Source organism: Aegilops tauschii, chromosome 5 (genome assembly GCF_002575655.3).
Source record: "Aegilops tauschii subsp. strangulata cultivar AL8/78 chromosome 5, Aet v6.0, whole genome shotgun sequence".
In the NCBI taxonomy this organism is placed as follows: Eukaryota; Viridiplantae; Streptophyta; class Magnoliopsida; order Poales; family Poaceae; genus Aegilops; species Aegilops tauschii.
The window spans coordinates 573820235-573844645 of NC_053039.3; the positions used below are offsets into that span (position 1 = coordinate 573820235).

General features: G+C 46.2%; 1 protein-coding gene across 8 annotated transcripts; it reads left to right on the forward strand.

The window, feature by feature from the left end:
• Positions 1-14934: 14934 nt before the first annotated feature.
• On the forward strand, positions 14935-22930 carry LOC109743723 (uncharacterized). 8 transcript variants are annotated; one of them, XR_012183504.1, is made up of 18 exons: positions 14944-15100; positions 15497-15644; positions 17120-17269; positions 17389-17505; positions 17575-17659; positions 17906-18014; positions 18117-18184; positions 18278-18403; positions 18495-19065; positions 19178-19493; positions 19766-19969; positions 20086-20146; positions 21122-21238; positions 21446-21559; positions 21638-21724; positions 22119-22185; positions 22479-22610; positions 22689-22930. XR_012183504.1 is itself a non-coding variant. In XM_073498479.1 (17 exons), exons 2-16 carry the CDS (start codon positions 15535-15537, stop codon positions 22143-22145), a joined length of 2262 nt encoding a protein of 753 aa, XP_073354580.1. In that variant the 5' UTR covers positions 14935-15100; positions 15497-15534; the 3' UTR covers positions 22146-22185; positions 22482-22930. The 8 variants fall into 8 exon arrangements, 4 of the variants coding, with proteins under 4 accessions (XP_073354580.1, XP_073354581.1, XP_073354582.1 ...); XR_012183502.1 differs by having other exon boundaries at positions 14948-15100; positions 22482-22610; XR_012183505.1 differs by having other exon boundaries at positions 14948-15100; positions 15513-15644.
• Positions 22931-24411: the final 1481 nt, after the last annotated feature.

The following is a 24411-nucleotide window of genomic DNA, read 5'->3' on the forward strand; positions in this document are numbered from 1 at the left end:
CACCTGCCCGTACCCGTAGTGTGGCTAGGGGTGGTCGGACGGCGTCGGAATCTAGCTCGCGAGCGGAGGTAGAACGAGGAGGTCATCGGAGTTGAGGAAGACGGTGAGCAGAGGCCGCTCTAGGGGCTCCAAGCGGGCGAGACGGCCTCACCGGAGAGAGGCGGAGGCCTTGGAGGGGTCGCCCAGGCCTGGGAGGGGCTGGAGCTACCGCGGCGACCAGAGGGGATCGCTGGCGAGCTTGAGCTTGGGGACGGCGGCCCGAGGCCTGCCCGGCCGGGCTACAGCTTCCTACTCGACCGTGGAGTGTGTGTGAGTGCTAGAGGATGCTCAAGAAGGTTGGGGAGGGGCTCTATATATAGGCGAGCGGCGAGGGTGCTTCGGGCTCCGCCGGTGGACACCTATCCACGGCGCCCGGCGATGAGCGGCGTCAGTGAGAGGGGGAGAAGGCGACGGAGGTCACGCGGCCACTGTGGGCGAGCGGGGACGAGCACAAGATCAAAGGGATGGCGACGAGCACAGTGCGCTCCGCACTGTTGGGCTGGCCGGACCTTGCCCGTGCTCGCTGCGGCGAGCTCCGGCGTCAGCGAGTGCCAGGGTGGAGTTAAGGACGTCGAGACGATGATGGTGGCGAGGTTTGGCATGGTTGGGCAGGCGGGGGAAGCAAGCACGCGCGAACAGAGCATTCGGCGGCACCCAGAGCGCGTCGACACGCATGCCTGGCATCATGGACACGCGTGGTCACCGCACGAACTCTCTCCTCAGGCCAGCCTTCGTCCAAAAATCATGTCTGGCAAGTTGTTCGTGGTAGTTTTGAAGTTTACCACGGTTTGGTTTGGATCCAGGTGAAGTAGAGAAGATTTTACACGCCATGTAAGTTTCTGGTCAGTAACTTTGTGATGTTACTGTGGTCAAATGGCTGGGAGTTTGGGGCTGTGCTTTGGAGGCTAGTAATAAGTTACTAAGGTAAAGATGCACAAGAAAGTTTAGGTCAAATGGAGCAAGTAAAATGGTAGTTGCTGTAGAAACCACCATTTCTGTCCAGAACAGAAAAGATTTTCTATAGCAAAAATATTCCAAAAAGTGATGAAATATTTTTGCTCAGGGAGGTGCCCTAGGGTCCCTAGAATATTTGTGATTTATCTTAGAATTTTCTGAGCCATAAAAATTAGGGTTGCCTTGAAGCAAACAGATCTGGCTTAGGGTTTTTGAGAGAAAATGAATATTTTTCATTTAAGAAAAATATTCCAAAGGTTATTTTGTGGTGGATCATAAGTGAAGTGATGGTTTGGGAGATAAGTGAACACTTGGGTGAAAGCCAAGGATGCCCAAGTGTTTAAGTCCAAATGAAAAGATTCAGAAACTCCAAGTTTCAAAAACTTTCAAATGAAATTTCAAGCAAATAAGAAAGGGCAAAAACCAGCCTGTCACAAGCTGTCAGCCAATAGAAACCGTGACGAAACGCTTTGGCTACCAGAGATTTTGAACCGGCATGGTGACCACAATCTCCTTCGTGGATCTCTTGAAAAATTTCGCGGCCTTCTTCAGGAGATACACAACGCTGAAACGCCCGTGTCACACTGCAATGATGTAACTCTCCATTGATAATAGTCATGGACTTGGACTGCCGGATTATCTGCCTGGCCGCTGTTTCATCCTCTGGTAACTCGCCCCGGTTCATATACGCCAAATATGGAACCGTCCAATCTGGGATAATATGAAGAGCCGCCACCAACTGAGCCTCCGGATCAGGAACAGCCAAATCTTCTTCGCCAGGGAGCTTGACGGACGGATTATGCAGCACATCCAGGAACACATTGGGTGGAACTGGTTTATGTTGGGAACCCAAACGGCTCAGAGCGTTCGCCGCTTCATCCTTCCGCCGGTCCACATGATCGACCTGATAACCTTTGAAGTGACCTGCAACGATATCCACCTCTCGACGATATGCTGCCATGAGTGGGTCCTTGGAATCCCAAGTACCAGACACTTGTTGAGCCACCAGATCCGAATCACCGGAGCACTTAACTCGGCTTAGATTCATCTCTTTAGCCATCTGAAGACCATGGAGTAAAGCCTCATATTCAGCTGCATTGTTAGTGCAAGGGAACATTAAACGGAGAACATAACAAAACTTATCACCTCGTGGGGAAGTTAATACGACTCCAGCCCCCGAGCCCTCCAATTGCCTGTACCCATCAAAATGAATAGTCCAATAAGTATGATCCGACTTCTCTTCTGGTGCCTGTAACTCTGTCCAGTCATTGATGAAGTCCACAAGTGCCTGAAACTTGATCGCCGTCCGGGGCATATACTTCAACCCGTGAGGCCCAAGCTCAATAGCCCACTTGGCAATCCGGCCAGTCACCTCCCTGTTCTGGATTATATCCCCCAAAGGAGCAGAACTGACCACAGTGATGGGATGACCCTGAAAATATTGCTTAAGCTTCTGGCTTGCCATGAAAACTCCGTACACCAGCTTCTGCCAATGCGGGTACCGCTGCTTGGACTCAATAAGTACTTCACTGATGTAATAAACCGGCCGGTGAACCGGATATTCCTTTCCAGCCTCCTTGCGTTCCACCATAATAGCCACGCTGACAGCCCGGGCATTAGCAGCCACATATAACAACAAGGGCTCCTTATCAACAGGAGCAGCAAGGATAGGCGGTTTAGCTAGCTGCCGCTTTAAGTCCTCAAACGCTTCATTGGCGGCGTCACTCCAAACGAAGTTATCTGTCTTTTTCAGCATCTGATATAAAGGGATGGCCTTCTCACTGAGGCGACTGATAAACCGGCTCAAGGCGGCAATCCGGCCTGCCAGTCGTTGGACGTCATTGATGCACTTCGGTTTAGCCAAAGAAGTTATAGCCTTGATCTTTTCCGGATTAGCTTCAATGCCCCTGTTAGACACCAGAAAGCCCAAGAGCTTGCCTGACGGTACACCAAAGACACACTTGGCCGGATTAAGCATCATTTTATAAACCCGGAGGTTGTCAAAGGTCTCCTTCAAGTCATCAATCAATGTCTCCTCCTTTCTGGACTTTACCACAATATCATCCACATAGGCATGAACATTGCGGCCGATCTGATCATGAAGACAATTTTGCACACAGCGCTGATAAGTCGCCTGGGCACTTTTGATCCCAAAGGGCATAGATACATAGCAGAAGGCTCCAAAGGGAGTTATGAAAGCTGTCTTCTCCTGGTCCTTAACTGCCATTTTGATCTGATGGTAACCAGAATAAGCATCCAGAAAACTCAAACGCTCGCAACCCGCCGTAGCATCAATGATTTGATCGATACGAGGGAGGGCAAACGGATCTGCTGGACAAGCCTTGTTCAAATCTGTGTAATCCACACACATACACCAAGTGTCGTTCTTCTTAAGTACCAGCACCAGATTAGCCAACCACTCAGGATGAAATACTTCAACAATAAACCCAGCCGCCAAAAGCCTGGCCACCTCTTCACCAATTGCCTTGCGCCTTTCTCCATTGAACCGGCGAAGAAACTATTTGACCGGTTTATATTTGGGATCAACATTAAGAGTGTGCTCAGCGAGTTCCCTCGGTACACCTGGCATGTCAGAAGGCTTCCACGCGAAGATGTCCCGGTTCTCACGGATGAACTTGATGAGCGCGCTTTCCTATTTCGGATCCAAGTTAGCGCTGATGCTGAACTGCTTGGATGAATCGCCTAGAACAAAATCAACCAGCTTAGTCTCATCAGCCGATTTAAACTTCAATGTCGGATCATGCTCTATAGTTGGCTTTTTCAAAGAAGTCATATCCGCCGGATCAACATTGTCCTTATAGAACTTCAACTCCTCTGTTGCACAAACCGACTCAGCATATGTCGCATCACCTTCTTCACATTCCAAGGCAATCTTACGGCTTCCATGAACCGTGATGGTACCCTTATGACCTGGCATTTTGAGCTGCAGATAGACATTGCAGGGCCTTGCCATGAACTTAGCATAAGCCGGTCGTCCAAACAAGGCATGATACGGGCTCTTAATTTTCACCACTTCAAAGGTCAGTGTCTCTGATCTCGAGTCATGCTCATCTCCAAAAGCCACCTCCAGAGCTATCTTACCAACAGGATATGCCGATTTACCAGGCACTACACCATGGAAAACCGTATTGGACGGTTTAAGATTTTTATCTGTTAACCCCATGCGATGGAAGGTTTCATAATAAAGGATATTGATACTACTCCCCCCGTCCATGGGTACCTTAGTGAACTTATAACCTCCAACCTGAGGCGCCACCACCAATGCCAGATGACCCGGATTATCAACCCGGGGTGGATGATCCTCTCTACTCCACACGATCGGCTGCTCAGACCAGCGCATAGTAACGGGGCACCGCCGGTTCAACGGAATTCACCGCCCTCTTATGAAGCTTCTGATCGCGCTTGCATAGACTAGTGGTGAAGACATGATACTGCCCACTATTCAACTGCTTCGGGTTGCTCTGGTAACCCGACTGCTGCTGTTGCTGCTGATTACCCTGATGATTATAACCACCTTGGTTGCCCTGATTGCCTTGATTACCATGTCCGCTCTGATTACCGTGAAAACCTAAACCAGAACTGCCTCCACCGTAACCCGGCCCATGAGATCCAGGGCCTAAACCGCCGCCCGATCCGTGATCATACCGAAAAAGTCGGAATTTTTGAACTCCTGCATGATATAACAATCTTTCCAGAGGTGCGTGGACGGTTGGTCCTTCGTCCCGTGCTTTGGGCAAGGCTGGTTTAATAGATAAGACAGGCGCTCTGGATTAGGACTTGGTCCTCCAGCACGCTGGGGCGGTTTACCCTTACGCCGCTGGCCTTTGTCCCGCGTGTTGGTATTAGCCACAAAATCTAGGCTGTTATCCGCTTTACGCTTACCGCCGTTTCCATGACCCGCCGGGTTATGCTGCTGCCCCTTGGTGTTGCCGCTCTTCTTTCCCTTCCCTGTCTTGTCATCATCAGACTCGGGGTCCTTGGTACTATCAGAGTCGGCATACTTTACCAGAGCTCCCATGAGTGTTCCCATGTCATTACAATGACGTTTGAGCCGTCCCAACTTCAACTTCAGAGGTGCAAACCGGCAATTGCCTTCCAATGTCAAGACTGCTGTATCAGCGTTGATGTGGTCCGATGAATGCAAAATCTCCGAAACCCGTCGCACCCAACAGGTTGTTGATTCTCCTTCCTCCTGGACACAGGCAGCTAAGTCCACGATCGACATGGGATGCTTACATGTATCCTTGAAATTATAAATCGGGCCCTTAATTCGGCCCATGATCCAATAGAGTTAGCCGGCAAGTTCTTCAACCAAGTGCGGGCTGTCCCCTCCAGCATCATGGTGAAGTATTTAGCACACGCATCATCATCCACATCCAGCATCTCCATTGCCATCCCATAGCTTTCAACCCATGACTCGGGGGATAAATCGACGGTGTAATTCGGTACCTTACGTGGGCCCTTGAAATCCTTGGGCAGACGCACGTTGCGCAGCGCTGGGACGAGACACGGTACTCCCAAAGAGCTGGAAGTAACCCCTGGTTCCACCGTCGTGGTCGGACAAACCGGAGTAAGTTGGCGAGCTTCATGCTGCGCCGCTAACTCGGCCTCTCAACGTGCCCTGGCCCGATCCACCACATCCTGGGCATCACCACCGCCACCCGCCGGGTTGTGGCCACGGGGCGGATTACGGTTTCACGTGCTGCTTGACATGGCCGGTTCATCGATATGCCTGCTGTAACTCCGGCTTGGGCGGGGAGTAGAATGGATCCTTTCGCGACTATATGAATAAGCCTGCTGCTGAGTCAAAGATGTCTAAAGGAGCTCCCTAGCCCGTCGCGTCTCGACCGCTACTGGGGACTCGCCTTCGATTGGGAGAGCTACTAGTCGTGAAGCGGCAGCGACAATGTTATCCATCGGGTTAGAGTAATGACCCGGCGGTGTTGGGACGTGCTATGACAAAACGTTGTTCTGACGAGGCAGATCAGTCAGACGTGGCTGAACCGGCGCCCCCGTTCCAGGTGCTTCCGCCTGATTTACCACCGGTGGATTACTGGTCCCTGCTCCTAGGGTATTAAAGAGGTTCCTGGCCTCATAAACCGGCGGTAGGTGAGACCGGTATCTTCTCCTCATGACATCATTTGATGCGCTCTGATCCAACATAAGTCGGTAAGCCTGTGCATCCAATGCGGCTCGTTCCGCAGCCATCCTGGTATCCTCAGCTGCCAGGCCCGCCTTGGCCTGAGTTATCTGATCCTTTACCTTTGCGATTTCCGCATTATGCGCCTCCTGATTCGCCGGATTAACTTCTGCTAGCAACGTTGCCAAAGCATCAAACATGTCGGACAAAACCTGAGCCGGCGGTCGCACAGGGCCTCCTGCCCCGGCTGCCGTCACCGCTACTGATCCGGAAATCATCGCTGCTGCTGTCGAGGAGTGCAGTGCAGGCTGTGTACCGGCCATGAAGATCGCCACCCGGTTCGGCGGATCAAAGGGGTCCGGAATACTGTCACCATCGGAACAGCCCCCAATCCGGCCATCTTGCAGCTGGTACAATGACTCGGTCTCTCCGGTTGATGACTCGTCGCCGGAATAAACAACGGTTTCACCACCAGATTCCGATCTATCCTCAGATTCCACTCCGTGGATGACTCCCACGAAGGCATGCTTCATGACAGGCTTAACCCGGTCAGATCTCGGTGCAGATGTCCGGCTCAGGGCCCGGTTCGCCGATCTTGCCAATGAAAATGTGGATGCCGCCGAAGGGGACCCGGTACCCGTACTCGATTGAACCGGCCTCCGGGGCCCAGCCTGCGTCGTCGATGTAGAGCTTGCCGCGACGACTCTTGGTCATCCGGCCCACAGCATAACCCTTGAGACCTTCGAAGCTGCCCTCTAAGAACTCGAAACCATCGTGCGATAGCCCCACGGTGGACGCCAACTGTCGTGGTTTTGTCACGGCAGATGTCCTAGAGAAAGGACTTAGTCGTGGAGCCATCGCGACGGGTTAGCTTAAAGGGGTTAAAGCGGACAAGGGACGCAGAGAGTTTATACTGGTTCGGCCCCTTGTGGTGAATAGGGATGGCAATGGGGACAATCCCCTATGGGGATACCTACAACATCCCCATCCCCATCTATTCCCTATCATCCCATCCCCGTTTACATGACTGGGGATGAAATTTCCCCATACACATGCCCCACTGGGGAACGGGGCCCCATTAGGGTCCCCATCTCCATAAACAAATACTCATATACACAATATGACACCCTATAATCAACATACAAAAATGGTGTTGTCCTGCTAATGCATATCTAGGTTGTACTGACTTCTTGGTCATGCTGGCAGCTGAGATGAGGACGTGAGATAGGTATAAGGCTTTTTTCAGAGCTTTTTTTGTTTTCACAAGTTTGTTTGTGAATATTTTAAGGTTGGCCGCAATGTCACAGTTACTAACCGGGTCCCCGATGGGTATTGGGTCTGGGGAATAGGATATCGTCCCCATCCCCGTTGTACCCTATGGAGAATAAATTAGTTTGGTAAATATCTCCATGGGGATGTTTTTCGCCCATCACCACCCCCTAATAGATGAAATCCCCATGGGTTGGCGGGTATGGGGCCCCGTTGCCATCCCTAGCGGTGAAGGTAAAAGCCTACGATCCAGTTGTTGTGGGATTGCTAGGGTTTCGATGACCAGGGAGCAAATACGCTTTGCCTGGGTCTTGAGTTGTTGTCTGTTCTCCTTAAACCGCCGCCGGGTCGTCCCCTTATATACATGGGTTGACGCCCGTCGGTTTACAGGGTCCCGAGGCCGGCTCATAAACGTGTCCAGCTCGGTCTCTGCTCTTTCTATCTTATAACACAAGTTTACATATTAATGTCGGTTTATCACTACAGGTCTTAATCCGCCTTTGGGCCCTGGGCTTACTTAAAGCGCCATCATCTTCGTCTTCCTGGGCTTCAAGTATAATAATTCATTATGGGGATAACCCGGCCTCTCCGGGTCGGTTTACACCCAGTAGTAATATCCCCAACACACGCGGTGGATATCGTTATTTTCTCACCTTCACCGATGAATTGAGTACATATGGTTATATTTACTTAATGAAGCATAAGTCTGAAACGTTTGAAAAGTTCAAGCAATTTCAGAGTGAAGTTGAGAATCATCATAACAAGAAGATCAAGTTCCTACGATCTGATCAAGGGGAGAGTATCTGAGTTATGAGTTTGGCAATCACTAAAGACAAGGTGGAATCGTTTCACAGTTGACACCACCTGGAACACCATAGCGTAATGGTGTGTCCGAACGTTGTAATCACACCCTATTGGATATGGTGCGATCTATGATATCTCTTACCGATCTACCGTTATCATTTTGGGGTTATTCATTAGAGACAATTACATTCACTTTAAATAGGGCACCATCTAAGTCCATGGAGACGACACCGTACGAACTATGGTTTGGTAAGAAACCTAGGTTGTTGTTTCTTAAGGTTTGGGGCTACGATGCTTATGTCGATAGGCTTCGGCCAGAAAAGCTCGAACCCAAAGCGGAAAATTGTGTCTTCATAGAATGCCCAAACAAGACAATTGGGTTTACCTTCTATCTCAGATCTGAGGGCAAAGTGTTTGTCGCTAGGAACAAGTCCTTTCTCGAGAAAGAGTTTCTCTCGAAAGAATTGAGTGGGAGGAAGATAGAACTTGATGAGGTTGTTGAACCTTTACTTCAATCACAGAGTAGCGCAGCACAGAAAGATGTTTCTGTGGCACCTACCTCAGTTGAAGAGAAAGCTAATGATGATCATCATGGAGCTTCAGATCAAGTTACTATCGAACCTCGTCGGTCGACAAGGGTGTGTACAACTTCTGAGTGGTAACCCTGTCTTAAAGGTCATGTTGTTGGACAACGATGAACCTATGAGCTATGGAGAAGCGATGGTGGGCCCGGATTCCAACAAATGGCTGGAAGCCATGAAATCCGAGATAGGATCCATGTATGAGAACAAAGTATGGACTTTGGTGGACTTGCCCGATGATTGGCAAGCCATTGAGAATAACTGGATCTTTAAGAAGAAGACAGACGCTGATGGTAATGTCACCATTTATGAAGGTCGACTTGTCTTAAAGAAGTTTCCGACAAGTTCAAGGAGTTGACTGTGATGAGACTCTCTCAATCATAGTGATGCTAAAGTCTGTTAGAATTATGTTAGCAGTTGCTGCATTTTCATTTACGAAATCTGGCAGATGAATGTCAAAACAAAGTTTCCTTGACGGTTACCGTGAGGAAAGGCTGTATGTGATACAACCAGAAGGTTTTGTCGATCCTAAGGATGCTAAAAGGTATGCAAACTACAACGATCCTTCTATGGACTGGAGCAAGCATCTCGGAGTTGGAACATACGCTTTGATGAGGTGATCAAAGCTTTTGGGTTTATGCAAAGTTTGCAAGCAACTTGTATTTACAAGAAAGTGAGTGGGAGCGCTGCAACATTTTTGATAGGTATATGTGGATGACATATTGTTGATCGGAAATGATGTAGAATTTCTTGAAAGCATAAAGGGTTGTTTGAATGAAGTTTTTCAAAGGAAGACCTGTGTAAAACTACTTACATATTGGGTATCAAGATCTATAGAGATAGATCAAGACGCCTGATAAGACTTTCACAGAGCACATACCTTGACATGATCTTGAAGGAGTTCAAGATGGATCAGTCAAAGAAGGAGTTCTTGCCTAAGTTGTAAGGTGTGAAGTTAAGACTTGAAGCTCGACCACGGCAGAAGAAAGAGAAAGGACGAAGGTCATCCCCTATGCCTTAGCCATAGGCTCTATACAATATGCCATGCTATGTACCGCACCTGATATGTGCCTTGCCACGTGTCTAGCAAGGGGGCACAAGAGTGATCCAGGAGTGAATCATTGGACAGCGGTCAAAATTGTCCTTAGGAATAAGGAAATGTTTCTCGGTTATGGAGGTGATAAAGAGTTCGACGTAAAGGGTTACGTCGATGCAAACTTTAACACCTATCCGGATGACTCTGAGTAACAAACCAGATACGTATAGTGGAGCAACCATTTGGAATAGCTCCAAGTGGAGCGTGGAAGCAACATCTACAATATGACATAGAGATTTGCGAAGTACATACAGATCTGAATGTAGCAGACCCATTGACTAAAACCTCTCTCACGAGCAAAAACATGATCAACACCAGAACTCTATGAGTGTTAATCACATGGCGATGTGAACTAGATTATTGACTCTAGTAAACTCTTTGAGTGTTAGTCACATGGCGATGTGAACTATGAGTGTCAATCACATGGCGATGTGAACTAGATTATTGACTCTAGTGCAAGTGGGAGACTGTTGGAAATATGCCCTTGATACGTCTCCAACGTATCTATAATTTTTTATTGTTCCATGCTATTATATTATCTATTTTGGATATTTAATGGGCTTTATTATGCACTTTTATATTATTTTTGGGACTAACCTATTAACCGAAGGCCCAGTGCAAATTGCTATTTTTTTTCCTATTTCAGTGTTTCGCAGAAAGGAATATCAAACGGAATGAAACCTTCGGGAGAGTTATTTTTGGAACAAACGCAATCCAGGAGACTTGGAGTGTACGTCAAGGAAGCAACGAGGCGGCCACGAGGCAGGGAGGCGCGCCCAGGGGGGTAGGCGCGCCCCCACCCTCGTGGGCCCCTCGTGGCTCCACCGACCTCCTTCTTTCGCCTATATATACTCATATACCCTGAAAACATCCGAGAGCAGCACGAAACCCTATTTCCACCGCCGCAACCTTCTTTACCAGTGAGATCCCATCTTGGGGCCTTTTCCTGCGATGGTGGTTCCCACTTTAGAATGTACCAGCACTGGGTCAAACTACCCCTCTTCCGAAAGCTTCACGGGGACCTTTACTACTTTACGACGACGGGGGACCGCCCATAGGGGGCCCAGCGAAGCTGCAGGGAGCACTGAGCAATGGGGGGATGAGGGCGACTCCGCCCACGGGTTGGACCACACCACAGGCAAAAGTCCTTCCACGGCAAGAGAAGGGTGACCGGAACAAGAAAAGGGAGCTAGTCGTCCGCCGGAGGGGGAATCGATCATGGAGGGCTTCTACATCAACACCATAGCCTCTCCGATGATGTGTGAGTAGTTTACCACAGACCTTCGGGTCCATAGTTATTAGCTAGATGGCTTCTTCTCTCTCTTTGGATCTCAATACAAAGTTCTCCTCGATTCTCTTGGAGATCTATTTGATGTAATTCTTTTTGCGGTGTGTTTGTCGAGATCCGATGAATTGTGGGTTTATGATCAAGATTATCTATGAACAATATTTGGTTCTTCTCTGAATTCTTATATGTATGATTTGTTATCTTTGCACGTCTCTTCGAATTATCAGTTTGGTTTGGCCTACAAGATTGATCTTTCTTGCAATGGGAGAAGTGCTTAGCTTTGGGTTCAATCTTGCGGTGTCCTTTCCCAGTGACAGCAGGGGCAGCAAGGCACATATTGTATTGTTGCCATCGAGGATAAAAAGATGGGGTTTATATCATATTGCTTGAGTTTATCCCTCTACATCATGCCATCTTGACTAATGCGTTACTCTGTTCTTATGAACTTAATACTCTAGATGCATGCTGGACAGCGGTCGATGTGTGGAGTAATAGTAGTAGATGCAGAATCGTTTCGGTCTACTTGTCACGGACGTGATGCCTATATACATGATCATGCCTAGATATTCTCATAACTATGCTCTTTTCAATTGCTCGACAGTAATTTGTTCACCCACCGTAGATTATGCTATCTTGAGAGAAGCCACTAGTGAAACCTATGGCCCCCGGGTCTATCTTCCATCATATTATTTTCCTATCAATTTACTATTTCTGCCGCCGTTTATTTTGCAATCTTTACTTCCAATCTATATCATAAAAATACCAAAAATATTTATCTTATTATCTCTATCAGATCTCACTTTTGCAAGTGGCCGTGAAGGGATTGACAACCCCTTTATCGCGTTGGTTGCAAGGTTCTTATTTGTTTGTGCAGGTATAAGGCGACTTGCGTGTAACCTCCTACTGGATTGATACCTTGGTTCTAAAAAACTGAGGGAAATACTTACACTACTTTGCTGCATCACCCTTTCCTCTTCAAGGGAAAACCAACGCATGCTCAAGAGGTAGCAGCCCTAGAGGCAATAATAAAATGGTCATTATTATATTTCCTTGTTCATGATAATTGTCTATTGTTCATGCTATAATTGTATTAATCGGAAACCGTAATACATGTGTGATTACATAGACCACAACATGTCCCTAGTAAGCCTCTAGTTGACTAGCTCGTTGATCAATAGATGGTTATGGTTTCCTGACCATGGACATTGGATGTCGTTGATAACGGGATCACATCATTAGGAGAATGATGTGATGGACAAGACCCAATCCTAAGCATAGCACAAGATCGTGTAGTTCGTTTGCTAGAGCTTTTCTAATGTCAAGTATCATTTCTTTAGACCATGAGATTGTGCAACTCCCGGATACCGTAGGAATGCTTTGGGTGTATCAAATGTCACAACGTAACTGGGTGGCTAAAGATGCACTACAGTTATCTCCGAAAGTGTCTGTTGGGTTGGCACGAATCGAGACTGGGATTTGTCGCTCCGTATGACGGAGAGGTATCTCTGGGCCCACTCGGTAATGCATCATCATAATGAGCTCAATGTGACTAAGGAGTTAGCCACGGGGTCATGCGTTATGGAACGAGTAAAGAGACTTGCCGGTAACGAGATTGAACGAGGTATGGGGATACCGACGATCGAATCTCGGATAAGTAACATACCGATGGACAAAGGGAATTGTATACGGGATTGATTGGATCCCTGACATCCTGGTTCATCCGATGAGATCATCGTGGAACATGTGGGAGCCAATATGGGTATCCAGATCCCGCTATTGGTTATTGGCCGGAGAGGTGTCTCGGTCATGTCTGCATGGTTCCCGAACCCGTAGGGTCTACACACTTAAGGTTCGGTGACGCTAGAGTTTTAATGGGAATAATATGTGGTTACCGAAGGTTGTTCGGAGTCTCGGATGAGATCCCGGACATGACGAGGAACTCCTGAATGGTCCGGAGGTGAAGATCGATATATTGGACGAAGGGTATTAGAGTCCGGAATCGTTCTGGGAGTACCGGGTGACGACCAGCGTGACCGAAAGGAGTTTCGGAGGCCTCGACAAGCGTTGGGGGGCCTTATGGGCCAAGGGGAGGGGGCACACCAGCCCACTAAGGGGTTGGGCGCCTCTCCCACCCATCTCACGCATCCTGGAGAGGTGGGGGCGCCTCCCCTTGGGCAGCCGCCCCTCCCGGCTTGGGGGGCAAGTTTCCAAGGGGTGGGCGCGCCCAAACCCATCTAGGGTTTCCCCTGTGGCCGCCGCCCCTCCCCTAGGGAAACCCTAGGGCGCCTCCTCCCCCTTCCCCCTATATATAGTGAGGGAGAGAGAGAGGGGGCAGCCGCACCCCCTTCCCTGGCGCAGCCCCTCCCTCCTCCAACACCTCCTCCTCCTCCGTAGTGCTTGGCGAAGCCCTGCCAGAGAACCGCAAGCTCCACCACCACGCCGTCGTGCTGCCAGAGCTTTTCCTCAACTTCTCCTCTCCCCTTGTTGGATCAAGAAGGAGGAGACGTCCCCGGGCTGTACGTATGTTGAACGCGGAGGCGCCGTCCATTCGGCGCTTTGATCAGATCTTCCGCGATTTGAATCGCCGCGAGTACGACTCCATCAACCACGTTCTTGTAAAGCTTCCACTTAGCGATCTTCAAGGGTATGAAGATGCACTCCCTCTCTCTCGTTGCTAGCATCTCCTAGATTGATTTTGACGACACGTAGGGAAATTTTGAATTATTACTACGTTCCCCAACAGATCCGGCGACCCCCCTCATCACCGACGACCGAGGTCGCCGGCGGAGGGGAGCCACCGGAGAACGGCGTTGGAAGATCGGCCTCCCCTGGCGGCGGCTAGGGTTTCAGCGCCAGGGACGAGAGGAAAACAAGCATTGTTTAGTCCTTACTAGTGGTTGGTTAAGAGTAAGATGTGCGCACGTTTCCATTTCAAAAAAATACATAGTCCTCGCCTCCGTCTAAAAACACATCTCAGAAAAAATCCTCGCCTTCATCTAAAAAAAAAGTAAAAAAAGAAAAAAAAATTACAACCGCAGCCTACCAGCGAGTGCCACTTTGCATAACCCTCCATTTAAAAAATACCAGAGGTCCTCGTCTCCATCTAAAAAAATCATTTAAAAAATAATCCACACCTTCATCTAAAAAAATCTAAAAGATTTCTCACCGCGGCCAACCAGCTTGAGCCACGTGGCATAGCTGGTTTGCCGCCCTTCATGCGTAGCTTAATGGGTTTAATAGTTGCAGGCAATATCTAACATGGTCCTCATAGTTAGGAAGTACTTCAATACAGTTCTTAATTAGACTACTCACAATGGGAGTAACATAGGTACTAACATCACACATATATCCAGATAAAATAGATGATGTGACAAACAATAAGTGAAGAAAGAGAGAAAAATGTTAACATATCTAGTTACTAGTAGTATGAGTAACATCACACATATCAAAGCAAGATGTGTCTATAGCGTAATTAATGAAGTGTTGCATGTTACCACACATATGCTACTCCCCACTATGATGGTAGTAACATAGACATGTTACGAGCGTCTTATACATGCGAATACAGCGTCTATACAGTCCCACTGCCACGTCAGCATCGGTCCCACATGTTAGCCAAGCAAACCCTTCCGCCACATGGGAAGCGGAACGGTCCACGCGGGCGGGCTTTGGGTCGGGCCAGGCCGGGCCGACGCGGAAGGAAGGAAGGAAGGCGGGCCTGCTGTAGTACACGGCTACACCCACCCGCCACGGACGGACGCGGCCTCTCTCATCTCACCTGTCTGCCCTTCCCCACCGCGTGCCGACTCTCTCTCCGCTCCTCCCCTCCCCTATCTCGCGCGACCTAGCTGGAACGCCGCCCCCCGGTGGACGGCGGCTCGGCGCCCCCCCTCCCCTTCTCGTCGGAGGTACGCCTCCCCCTCCCCCTCCCCTCCTCCCCTCACGATTCCGCCCTCCTCCCCCTCCGCAATTCCGTCCGAGGCGCGCCCGCGCCCGCTTTTGCTTTCCGCTCTGGGTCAAATTGGCGCGCTGGATCTGAGCTGCCGCCCCGATTCGGGTGCAAATCGAATCGGGGGATGGCCAGCGGCGCCCCGCCCGCCGTCTGCTGATTGCCTACCGCGGCTCCCCGCAGGTCGGGTGGGAGCTAGAATTTGGTTGGCGGGTCTGTTTGCTTGGGGAATTGCAGAGGGGCGTGGTCTTGGCCTTCTTTCTTTTGCGTTACCCCTAAAAGCTGTCCCCTTAACTTTACTCTTCTTTCATAGAATTTCATTCATCAGTATCTAAAATTATTGTTTGGTGCTCAGTTTAATTTTATTTTAGGTGAATATAAAGGAGGACTGAAATGGCTGAAAATTGGGTAGAAGAAGCCTCGAAAAATGCTTCTGCTCCGACGTCATTCTCTGGATCGCCCCCTAGTTGTCAAACCTCTTCGACAAGAAGATCAAGGCAAAGGTAGAATACTACTCCCTCCGTAAACTAATATAAGAGCGTTTAGAATACTAAAGTAGTGATCTAAACGCTCTTATATTAGTTTACAGAGGGAGTACATTACTACTTCATGCCATTGTTATCTATTTGCAGTCTTAGCTAGACAAGTTAGCCAATATCACAAAGTAGCAGATTAGTTTCATTCGGAGCAAGTGTCAGTTCACCAGCTAAAACAAGTTGCATGTTCTAGACCAACGTGTATGTTCACTTCTGCAACTTTTGATTGTATGTACAACTCTCGTTAACCAATGTTGCATGATTGTGCAATGTTTGACGTATGAAATGAGGAGAGTTTACTGAGTTTGATTGTACCTTCACAGTTTTGTTTGTTTTTTAATGATTTTAACTTCTCTACCTAATAATAATAAAAGGGTTATTGCTTCTGGCGGTACATCACAGAAATAACCCCTAAACTATGCCACCCATAAGTGAAGAAAAATGATTCGTTTTTTAATTCAGAAACGCCGCCAGGTTTAATTCTTTTACATAGATACTCTCACAGAAGACAGGAACACGAGTAGTGTGATGGCTAAGGCCGCAGCCTTCCACAGGGTAGACATGTGTTCGATCCCTGGTTCTGCCCCGTTTTTCTTCCCTTTTTTCTCTCCAGCGCGCCTCCTCCTCCCACACGCGGTAACGGGCCGGCCCATTTGCGGGTCAACGCATCCCCTCATTTTAACTTTGCTACTAAATCAGCGACAATTAATATGGATCCGACGGAGTAGCAATTATTGTTATTAGACAACCAATATGAAATAATATTTGTAAAATGGAACTTGTATCTTATTTGACCCTAAGGCTAGCACAGTAAGGGCTGGCATGGTGCCAGGCTGCTGACTCCACTGAATTTAAAATGAAATTCTCCACCAGAAAAAAGGCTGCTGACCCTTCATGCCTGCTGTGTCAAATGATCTGCTGTCCACTATCCTCTTCGACATGCATTGCTGTTAGTGAGTTTGGGACTAGTTCACGAGCTATGGCATTAACATTTATGCTTAACAAAGTTTAGGACAATACTGGGCCTGAATGTCACCAGAGCAAAAGCTTGGTTCTGTGACCTAGGAACTTACACATTTGCTTATGTCCTGACTCATGAAAATAAGCCCAGCCGGGCATCTATCCTTTTGAAAAAGTGATTTAGTTGCTAATGCCAACCTGTGATTTTACACCCGACATTGTTAATTCTGCTGTTTTTTTTGCTGCTAGTGTCCTTTGATATGCCTGCTATAGGGTGGTCATGATGCTATCCTACATGGCACCAGATCTTAGTGCCTCAAATGGTGCTACTATTTCTTGCTCTGTAACCAATTCTGTGAAAAAAAGTCCTGCATGAGACCATTTTCTGAATATTGTTGCAACAAGTTCAGTAGTAGTATTGTATTAACATTGTCAGTTTGTCACTTGTTGAATATAACCTTTGCCTTGTCCATTATTATCAGAAACATATTCCATCTATTAAGTCATCGAGAGGTGTCTCCTCGAACAAAACACCAAGCTAAAAGGCATTGGAAGAAGCCTCCGACTTGCGGCGCTGGTTACAGTGAGTTAAGATATTCAGCTACAGATGCTAAACATGATTTATTTTCGTGGTAAGGAAGCTCTCTTTTCACCAAGAAATGTTTCTGTTGACACCTGGGTTGAGAATGTTATACTTCCGGTTTGACGTTTTCCGTCCACTGGCTAAGATTTTTGAACTTGCTGTTCACAGGGCAGAATCACAGTCCCTGCATCGTTGGTCTGCAAAGTATTGCCCTCTTATGCCACCCCCTAGGTCAACTATTGCAGCTGCATTCAGTTCGGATGGGAAAACACTTGCATCAACGCAGTAAGTTAATTTACTAGCTGAATATATGAACTAAACATAGTATGAGAACTGACTATCTCTTTTCTCCAGTGGTGACCATACTGTTAAAATAATTGACTGCCAAACAGGGAAATGTTTGAAAGTGTTGGGTGGACATCGGCGCACACCTTGGGTGGTATGTTTTTTCTGACACTGGCACAATTTGGTAGTGCATTTGAACAGGGAGTAAGCTATTGAATATATGGCTCTAATAACGATGTGATGCATTGTTTTTGTAATCATTTGACCAAGCAGCATCAGTTTATCTTTTTTTTTGGCCTGTCTAAATAAAATATGAAAATGGAGTTTAATAATTTACAGTTCTGTTTATTAGCCGATGTTATAGCACAAGTGTGTTTACGAAGCTACTGTTCTATTGCAGGTTAGATACCATCCCTTACATTCTGATATACTTGCCAGCGGGAGTTTGGATCATGAAGTCCGTCTTTGGGATGCTAATACCTCAGATTGTATTGGATCTCAGGATTTCCGTAATATCCTTTAAACAGTCTCTAGCTCCATTCATCATTGTTAGCTTCTGTCTAATGGCATTTCTGAAGCAACACTAATTTTGTATTATGTTCCTTTGGCAGAGAGGCCAATTGCATCCATTGCATTTCATGCAAGGGGGGAGATTCTAGCAGTTGCATCAGGTCACAAAGTATGACTCCCAGTGTTAAACTCATAGCAAAATATTCTTTATGTAATTCTTCTATGAACAGTTGAAATAACTTGCACCTAATTTATGTGTCAGTTGTTCATATGGAACTACAATAGGCGAGGGGAGTCTTCTGCCCCGACCATTATATTAAGAACCCGCCGTTCGTTGAGAGCTGTGCATTTCCACCCTCATGGTGCTCCATATCTTCTTACGGCAGAGGTAGAAAATGTAGAATATGAATATCCTTTGTACTTCATTATGCGTTCCTGTTATATAATTTTTGTTTACTCATATGTACCTTGAATTTCAGGTTAACAATCTTGACTCCGCAGACTCACAGCTGACCCATGCAACATCTACTGGCTATTCAAACTATCCCTCAGCTTTGTTTTTTGCAAACATCAACTCTAGAGGCTATCCACATCTTGAGTCTAATGTGTCATCACCTTGCCTAATTTGGCCTGCATTCCTCAGGGATGATGGAAGTCTATATATTCCTCGAAATGACTTGGCTAGTGGTTCAACCAATGTGCAGCAGAGTTCATCATCTTTAGCTCAAAATGTATTGGCGTCAGATGCTGAAAACCAGCAGTCTGACCAGTCTGTAACCCCTATGGATGTATGTCCAGGGGAACCATCTGCGTCTAGTGATGTTCAAATGCCTTCCACGAGCAACAGCCTGCCACTTCCGGCAATAGCCAGGCCTTCAAGATCTGCTGTTGATCGTATGCCAGTGAATTCATTCACCACTAGTGGGTTAGATGTTCAAATGTTTCTAAGAAATTCAGAGGGTGGAAATCACCATCACGATCTCTTCAGTGACTCGCGTAGCTGGGAGCTGCCTTTTTTGCATGGTTGGTTGATGGCCCAAAGTCAGACAGGTTTGCACCCTGCATTTCTGAACAATACTGTCCTTAAAATCCTGCCTCTTGGTGGTGTTATTGTGATTAACTTTACCAGGGAATCACAACGCATGAATTGTTCAACATCCAGGTGCTTCTTCATCGATACCGATTCCCGCTGGCAGTACTAGAGGATCAAATCGACACTACGCCTCACGCCCTCATGCTTCGGCCTCTGTACCAGGGGTTGGGAATTCACTTCTGGGTCCACAAATCGATGAAGCTGAGGCTCGTGCTGCGTCCTTAGGTGTTGGATCAGAACTTGCTACCTCACTGTTTTCTGCCGGCGCTGCTGAATTACCTTGTACAGTGAAGCTTAGAGTATGGCGGCATGATATCAAGAATCCATGTGTTGCATTAGAAACCAAGGCATGCTGCTTAACAATCTCTCATGCCGTTCTTTGCAGGTGATCCCTTGTACTTTGGTTACTTTCTCTCTCTCTTTCCTGTACAACACAAGTTGTTGTTAGTCTCTTCATATTATTTACCAATGCCTTCACTGTTGTGTATACAGAAGATGGATCTATGCTCCATTCTTACCTCATCTCTGAACTTACTTAGTAATGTTACTAAATAGTTCCAAGTAGAATGCATATGTGGTAGATTTGCCTAACGGGGATTGTGCTTTTATGTTTAACGGAGTTGGACTTCTGTACTTATAAGTTATTAATTGTTGCAGTGAAATGGGTGCCCATTTCTCCCCCTGTGGACGATTTCTGGTGGCTTGTGTTGCATGTTTGCTGCCTCAAACAGAAGGTGACCAGGGTAACCAATTACCTGTGCAGTATGAGTCTACAGGAGCTGGAACATCACCAACTCGTCACCCACTTCCCTCCCATGGAGTGATTTATGAGCTTCGGGTTTATTCTCTTGAGGAGGCAACGTAATTTTTCTCACTGTTGACTGTTCTATTACTGTAGTTCGTTCTTTATCAGCCTATCAGGTTACTGTTTTGTAAATGGTATCCTTACTTTAAAGTTGTGAATGTGTTTCTTGCAGATTTGGAGAAATTCTCACGTCCAGAGCAATAAGAGCGGCTCATTGTTTAACGTCCATTCAGGTTATTGTGTTCACTTTTGTTTGTGTGTGTGCGTTTGCATCAATTTTTCTTTTTTATGTTGGGAAAATAACTTGTGGTTTGTGTCTCAAGTATCATGATGCAAGTGAGCCTCTTTGGCGTGGCCGCATTGACCACGTTTGTGTAATACAGGTTTAGAGGGTGCGCACTTGCCGCATAACCATGTGGGCAAATCAGGCTAAAATTCAAAGCCACATATTAGTTATGTAGTCCTTTTTAACCCAAACAAACAAGAACCCTCCTTCTGTTTCTCAAAGACACAAACAGGAAACCTTGTCAAAGGATAACAAGAAATACAGAACAATTGAACACAGCACAAGCAGCAAATGCCCTCTTCTTTAATTCCAAATACTTCTCCCATTTCTGGTGTGACTTCTTCCTCTCGTTCTTGGTTCTGCACCCAGCAAAGCAAAGAGCAAATCAAACGAAACTAACTGACATAACCTGGAAAGCACAAAGTATTTCAGTACATGTGACACATTGATGATTTAACACGTATGGTTTATTCTTCTCCTTTTGTGAATAGAGCAGTAGTCATAACAAATGGATTTGGTCAGGTGTTATGATAAGATATATGCTCACTTCTTTTTTACATTCCCATGCTTCTAATCACTACGAAAGGATGGTCCCACTAAAGCAATATCTGAACTTTTTTTCATTTGGAAGCTCCCTCCCACCTGCATCAGGGCATATGCCATTAGAATAACCTCTATTAAATAAGAACACATGTGCGCAGTGTACTGCCATGCAGTGTGTGTCCAGGTTCTGTGGGAGTCCCAGCTGTTGACCCAAAAATTACAGAAATTACCAATCTTGTTATTAATTCCAGTATTGGAGATTTTTAGCAGGCTTTTTTTGCATGGTCTTCTGCATTGCAGACCCATCCCAGAGACATCAGGCTGCAGTTATGCAATTCTCAGAGTTTAATCTGAGCCTAATGTCTTTTCTTTGATGCAGTTTTCGCCTACTTCAGAACACATACTGTTGGCATATGGACGTCGTCATAGCTCGCTGCTCAGGAGCATTGTTATGGATGCGGAGACGACTGGAATTCCTGTATATACTATCTTAGAGGTGCGTGCGGTGCTCACCCCATAGCATAGGTTGCACATCATAATGATAGGCTGGCTATACTTTTTTTGGAGGCAATATCCTGCCTATGCTGGCATTGCAGTTACATATATCTTTTCTATACCCGGGATTCAAAACCATTTGCTTATTACAGTTCATAACTCTATGTCCTGCTATGATGTAATGCCATTGTTCTTTCCATCAATTTAGGTTTACCGAGTATCGGACATGGAGCTGGTAAGAGTTCTTCCTAGTGCTGAAGATGAAGTCAATGTTGCATGCTTTCATCCTTCCCCTGGAGGTGGTCTTGTTTATGGGACTAAGGTGAATCTACAACTACCTCATCAACAAAGTTGATGTATTATTTTCATTGCTGACGCTTCCACTGGTTTTGAACTATAGGAAGGGAAGCTCAGGATCCTACAACACAATGGCGCAGACGCTGCAAGCATGGGGCTGAATTGCTTTATCGAGGAAAATATGCTTGAGGTAGCAAGCTCCCTTCCAAACAGCCTGTTCATCTATGATTGTCCCTTGTTTGCGTTTTCCGCTGTGTCAGTGTGCATAAGGCTCAAGCATATTTTCGTGTGGGGGCATGTTAAGGAGGCTGTAGAAACCTGCATGGAGGTGTTTGTTCTGAGCATATCTCTGCATATGAGTTGTTTGTCTTTGATCTATATATGCACTTTTTTCAGAGCTGAGCAAAGACAGAATATGGTCTTCTGTATCTTGCCAGAGCGTTGACCAAGTGTCGTTTGAATTGATTGTTTACATCTCTAGTGTCATTTACCTGCTTCACTTGTGTAACTGCCAGGATGCTCTTCGGCCGCTTTTATTTGTTTTGTTTAGCGTGATATAACACTAACACTGTTATACCTTGCAGGTTCAGAGGTATGCGTTGGAAGGCTGAATGATCATTTGCGTCATGAGCTTATATGTGTCCTTCCCTGGTAATTACTGCTTGCCAACATCTCATTTGACGCTTGTTTGAGCTGTGGTAGTTGCATTCCTGGTCCCAGACATTATCCTGTTGACCTCTTGGATTTGATATTTAATTATTTACTTTTTTTTTGCATTTGAAGTCTACAATGAAAGCTTGCTTTAAAGTTTTATTTGGCATTGGAGTCTACTATGATGTTTTTGATATTTAGTTGTTTGCTAGTTTTTTCTTTTGGCATTGGAGTCCTGCTTTTCGAGTGGCTTTGCTGATACTTCTATATGACTGAAAAAATGATTGTCCCAGCAGGAACTTTTGTCTGCAAGCTCCATTTTTGTTTAGGAGAGCCTCATGGACTAAATTACAAGATCTCATCAGGGCCTCCGACTAAATCTTTCGAGTGGCAGATGATTCTCCACGAGTTTGTTCAAGTGCAATGTACTGATCTATTGCTGGTTTCCAGAGAATGCTGTGGGCCGACTCTAATCGTGCATCGTTTTGCAACTTTTAACTCAGGTCTGTGCACAGGCGGTGTGATGATGTAAATTTGGCATGGTCATCGTTGCTGTCAAGTTCCCACGACCCTGTAATTATAAAACTGTACATGTAATCTCCAATCAGCTTAAAACAACCGCTGTTGTATTTTAGAAAGCTCGCAATCCTAATCCTCAAGTTTCTTTTACGTGGGAAATGTTTGTACTATTTCTGTCCTGACCAATGCCAGTGACTTGCATTAACAAATCTTTGTATTGTGTCAACGTTATTTGGTTCCCTTTTTTGCTTGCATAAAATTTCCTTGGAAGTTATGAATGACTTTCTGAAAGTTACTAAAAACAGTTTATGAGGATAGGCAGTGAATAGGCCTTTGGCCTTGTTCTCTTGGCTTCAGTAAGCCATTACTTTGACCTTGTTCTCTTGGCTTTTCCTTTGGGCTTGTTCTCTTTGCCTCCTTGGAAAGAACCAACATTTCACTCACTGTAAATGAGGAACCAACATTTCACTCGCTGTAAATGAGGAATTAACATTTCACTTGCTGTAAACGAGATGCAATATTTTCTGAGAGAAAATTTTGGTGATTGCTTGGTAATCAAGGCACTGTTCAAAATATTTTTTTGAGGCAGAGTTTCAAAATATGTGCAGCATTGAAGCAGGTCTACGTTTTCTGCAACATCGTCTACTAAAAGTTAATAATGTTAAATGTATCCTATGGAATGATGATGAAAGCTCAAGAAATATGTCCACACGGCAAACTTTTGTAGAGTCCCAAACACATCTTATATAAAGTTCAAGAAATGTCTACAAACGGCAAACTTTTCCAGAGTCCCAAACACATCTTACATAAAGTTCAAGAAATATATGTCCACGCGGTAAACTTTTCCATGTCCCAAACACATCCTATATACTCCATCACTAACTTATTTATCTCAAAATGAGCATATGCAAGAGTTTGGACCTGGTTCAGTGCTCGTTTGGACCTATATAGGGTGTGTTTGGGACTTGGAAAACCTTGGACCTAGTTCAGTGCTCATTTGGACCTATATAGTTTTTGTCTACAATAACAGATCCTCATTTTTCAAGTCCAAACTGAACTAGTCAATATAATGCTCATTTGGACCTATATAGTTAACAATAACAGATCCAAACGAGCACTAAACTAGTTGCTAGTTATTTTCCACACAAAGAATACATTATCACACTTCAACAGGGCTTTCGGGAAGAGAACCCTTACCCGTTCACCGTGGCGCTGATGCTTTCGGGAAGAGAACCCTTACCCATTCACTAATTTGGTTCTACATCCATGACATGACCTCCCTGTCAACATTGTCGGTGGCTCCCTCATGGTCCATCTCACACTGCCACCATGCCACTATTGCAACGCTTCACTCACCTAGTCAATTATATATGTTCATGCAAACTATCATTGATGTGTGTGCCGTAGTGGATCTTTTCTCCCGTTGCAACGCATAGACATATATGCTAGTGGTCTTCTATTCCCCGCCATTGCCATCGGCTTCATTAGGTAGAAGTGGCCCTTGCCTCTGAAGGTCGCACGGGGACTTGGGGAGACCTTGCCGTGGACGCACGGAGTGGCAGCGGCAATGAACATCTTTAAAAAATATATAGAGTACAGTTAGAAAATGAAACAGATTAAAAAAAGGAGATTTAAAAAGTGAAAGAAAAAAGTTAGAAATAAAAGAATAACCAAAAAAACCCAAAAGAAACCGCATAGAGCCAAAGA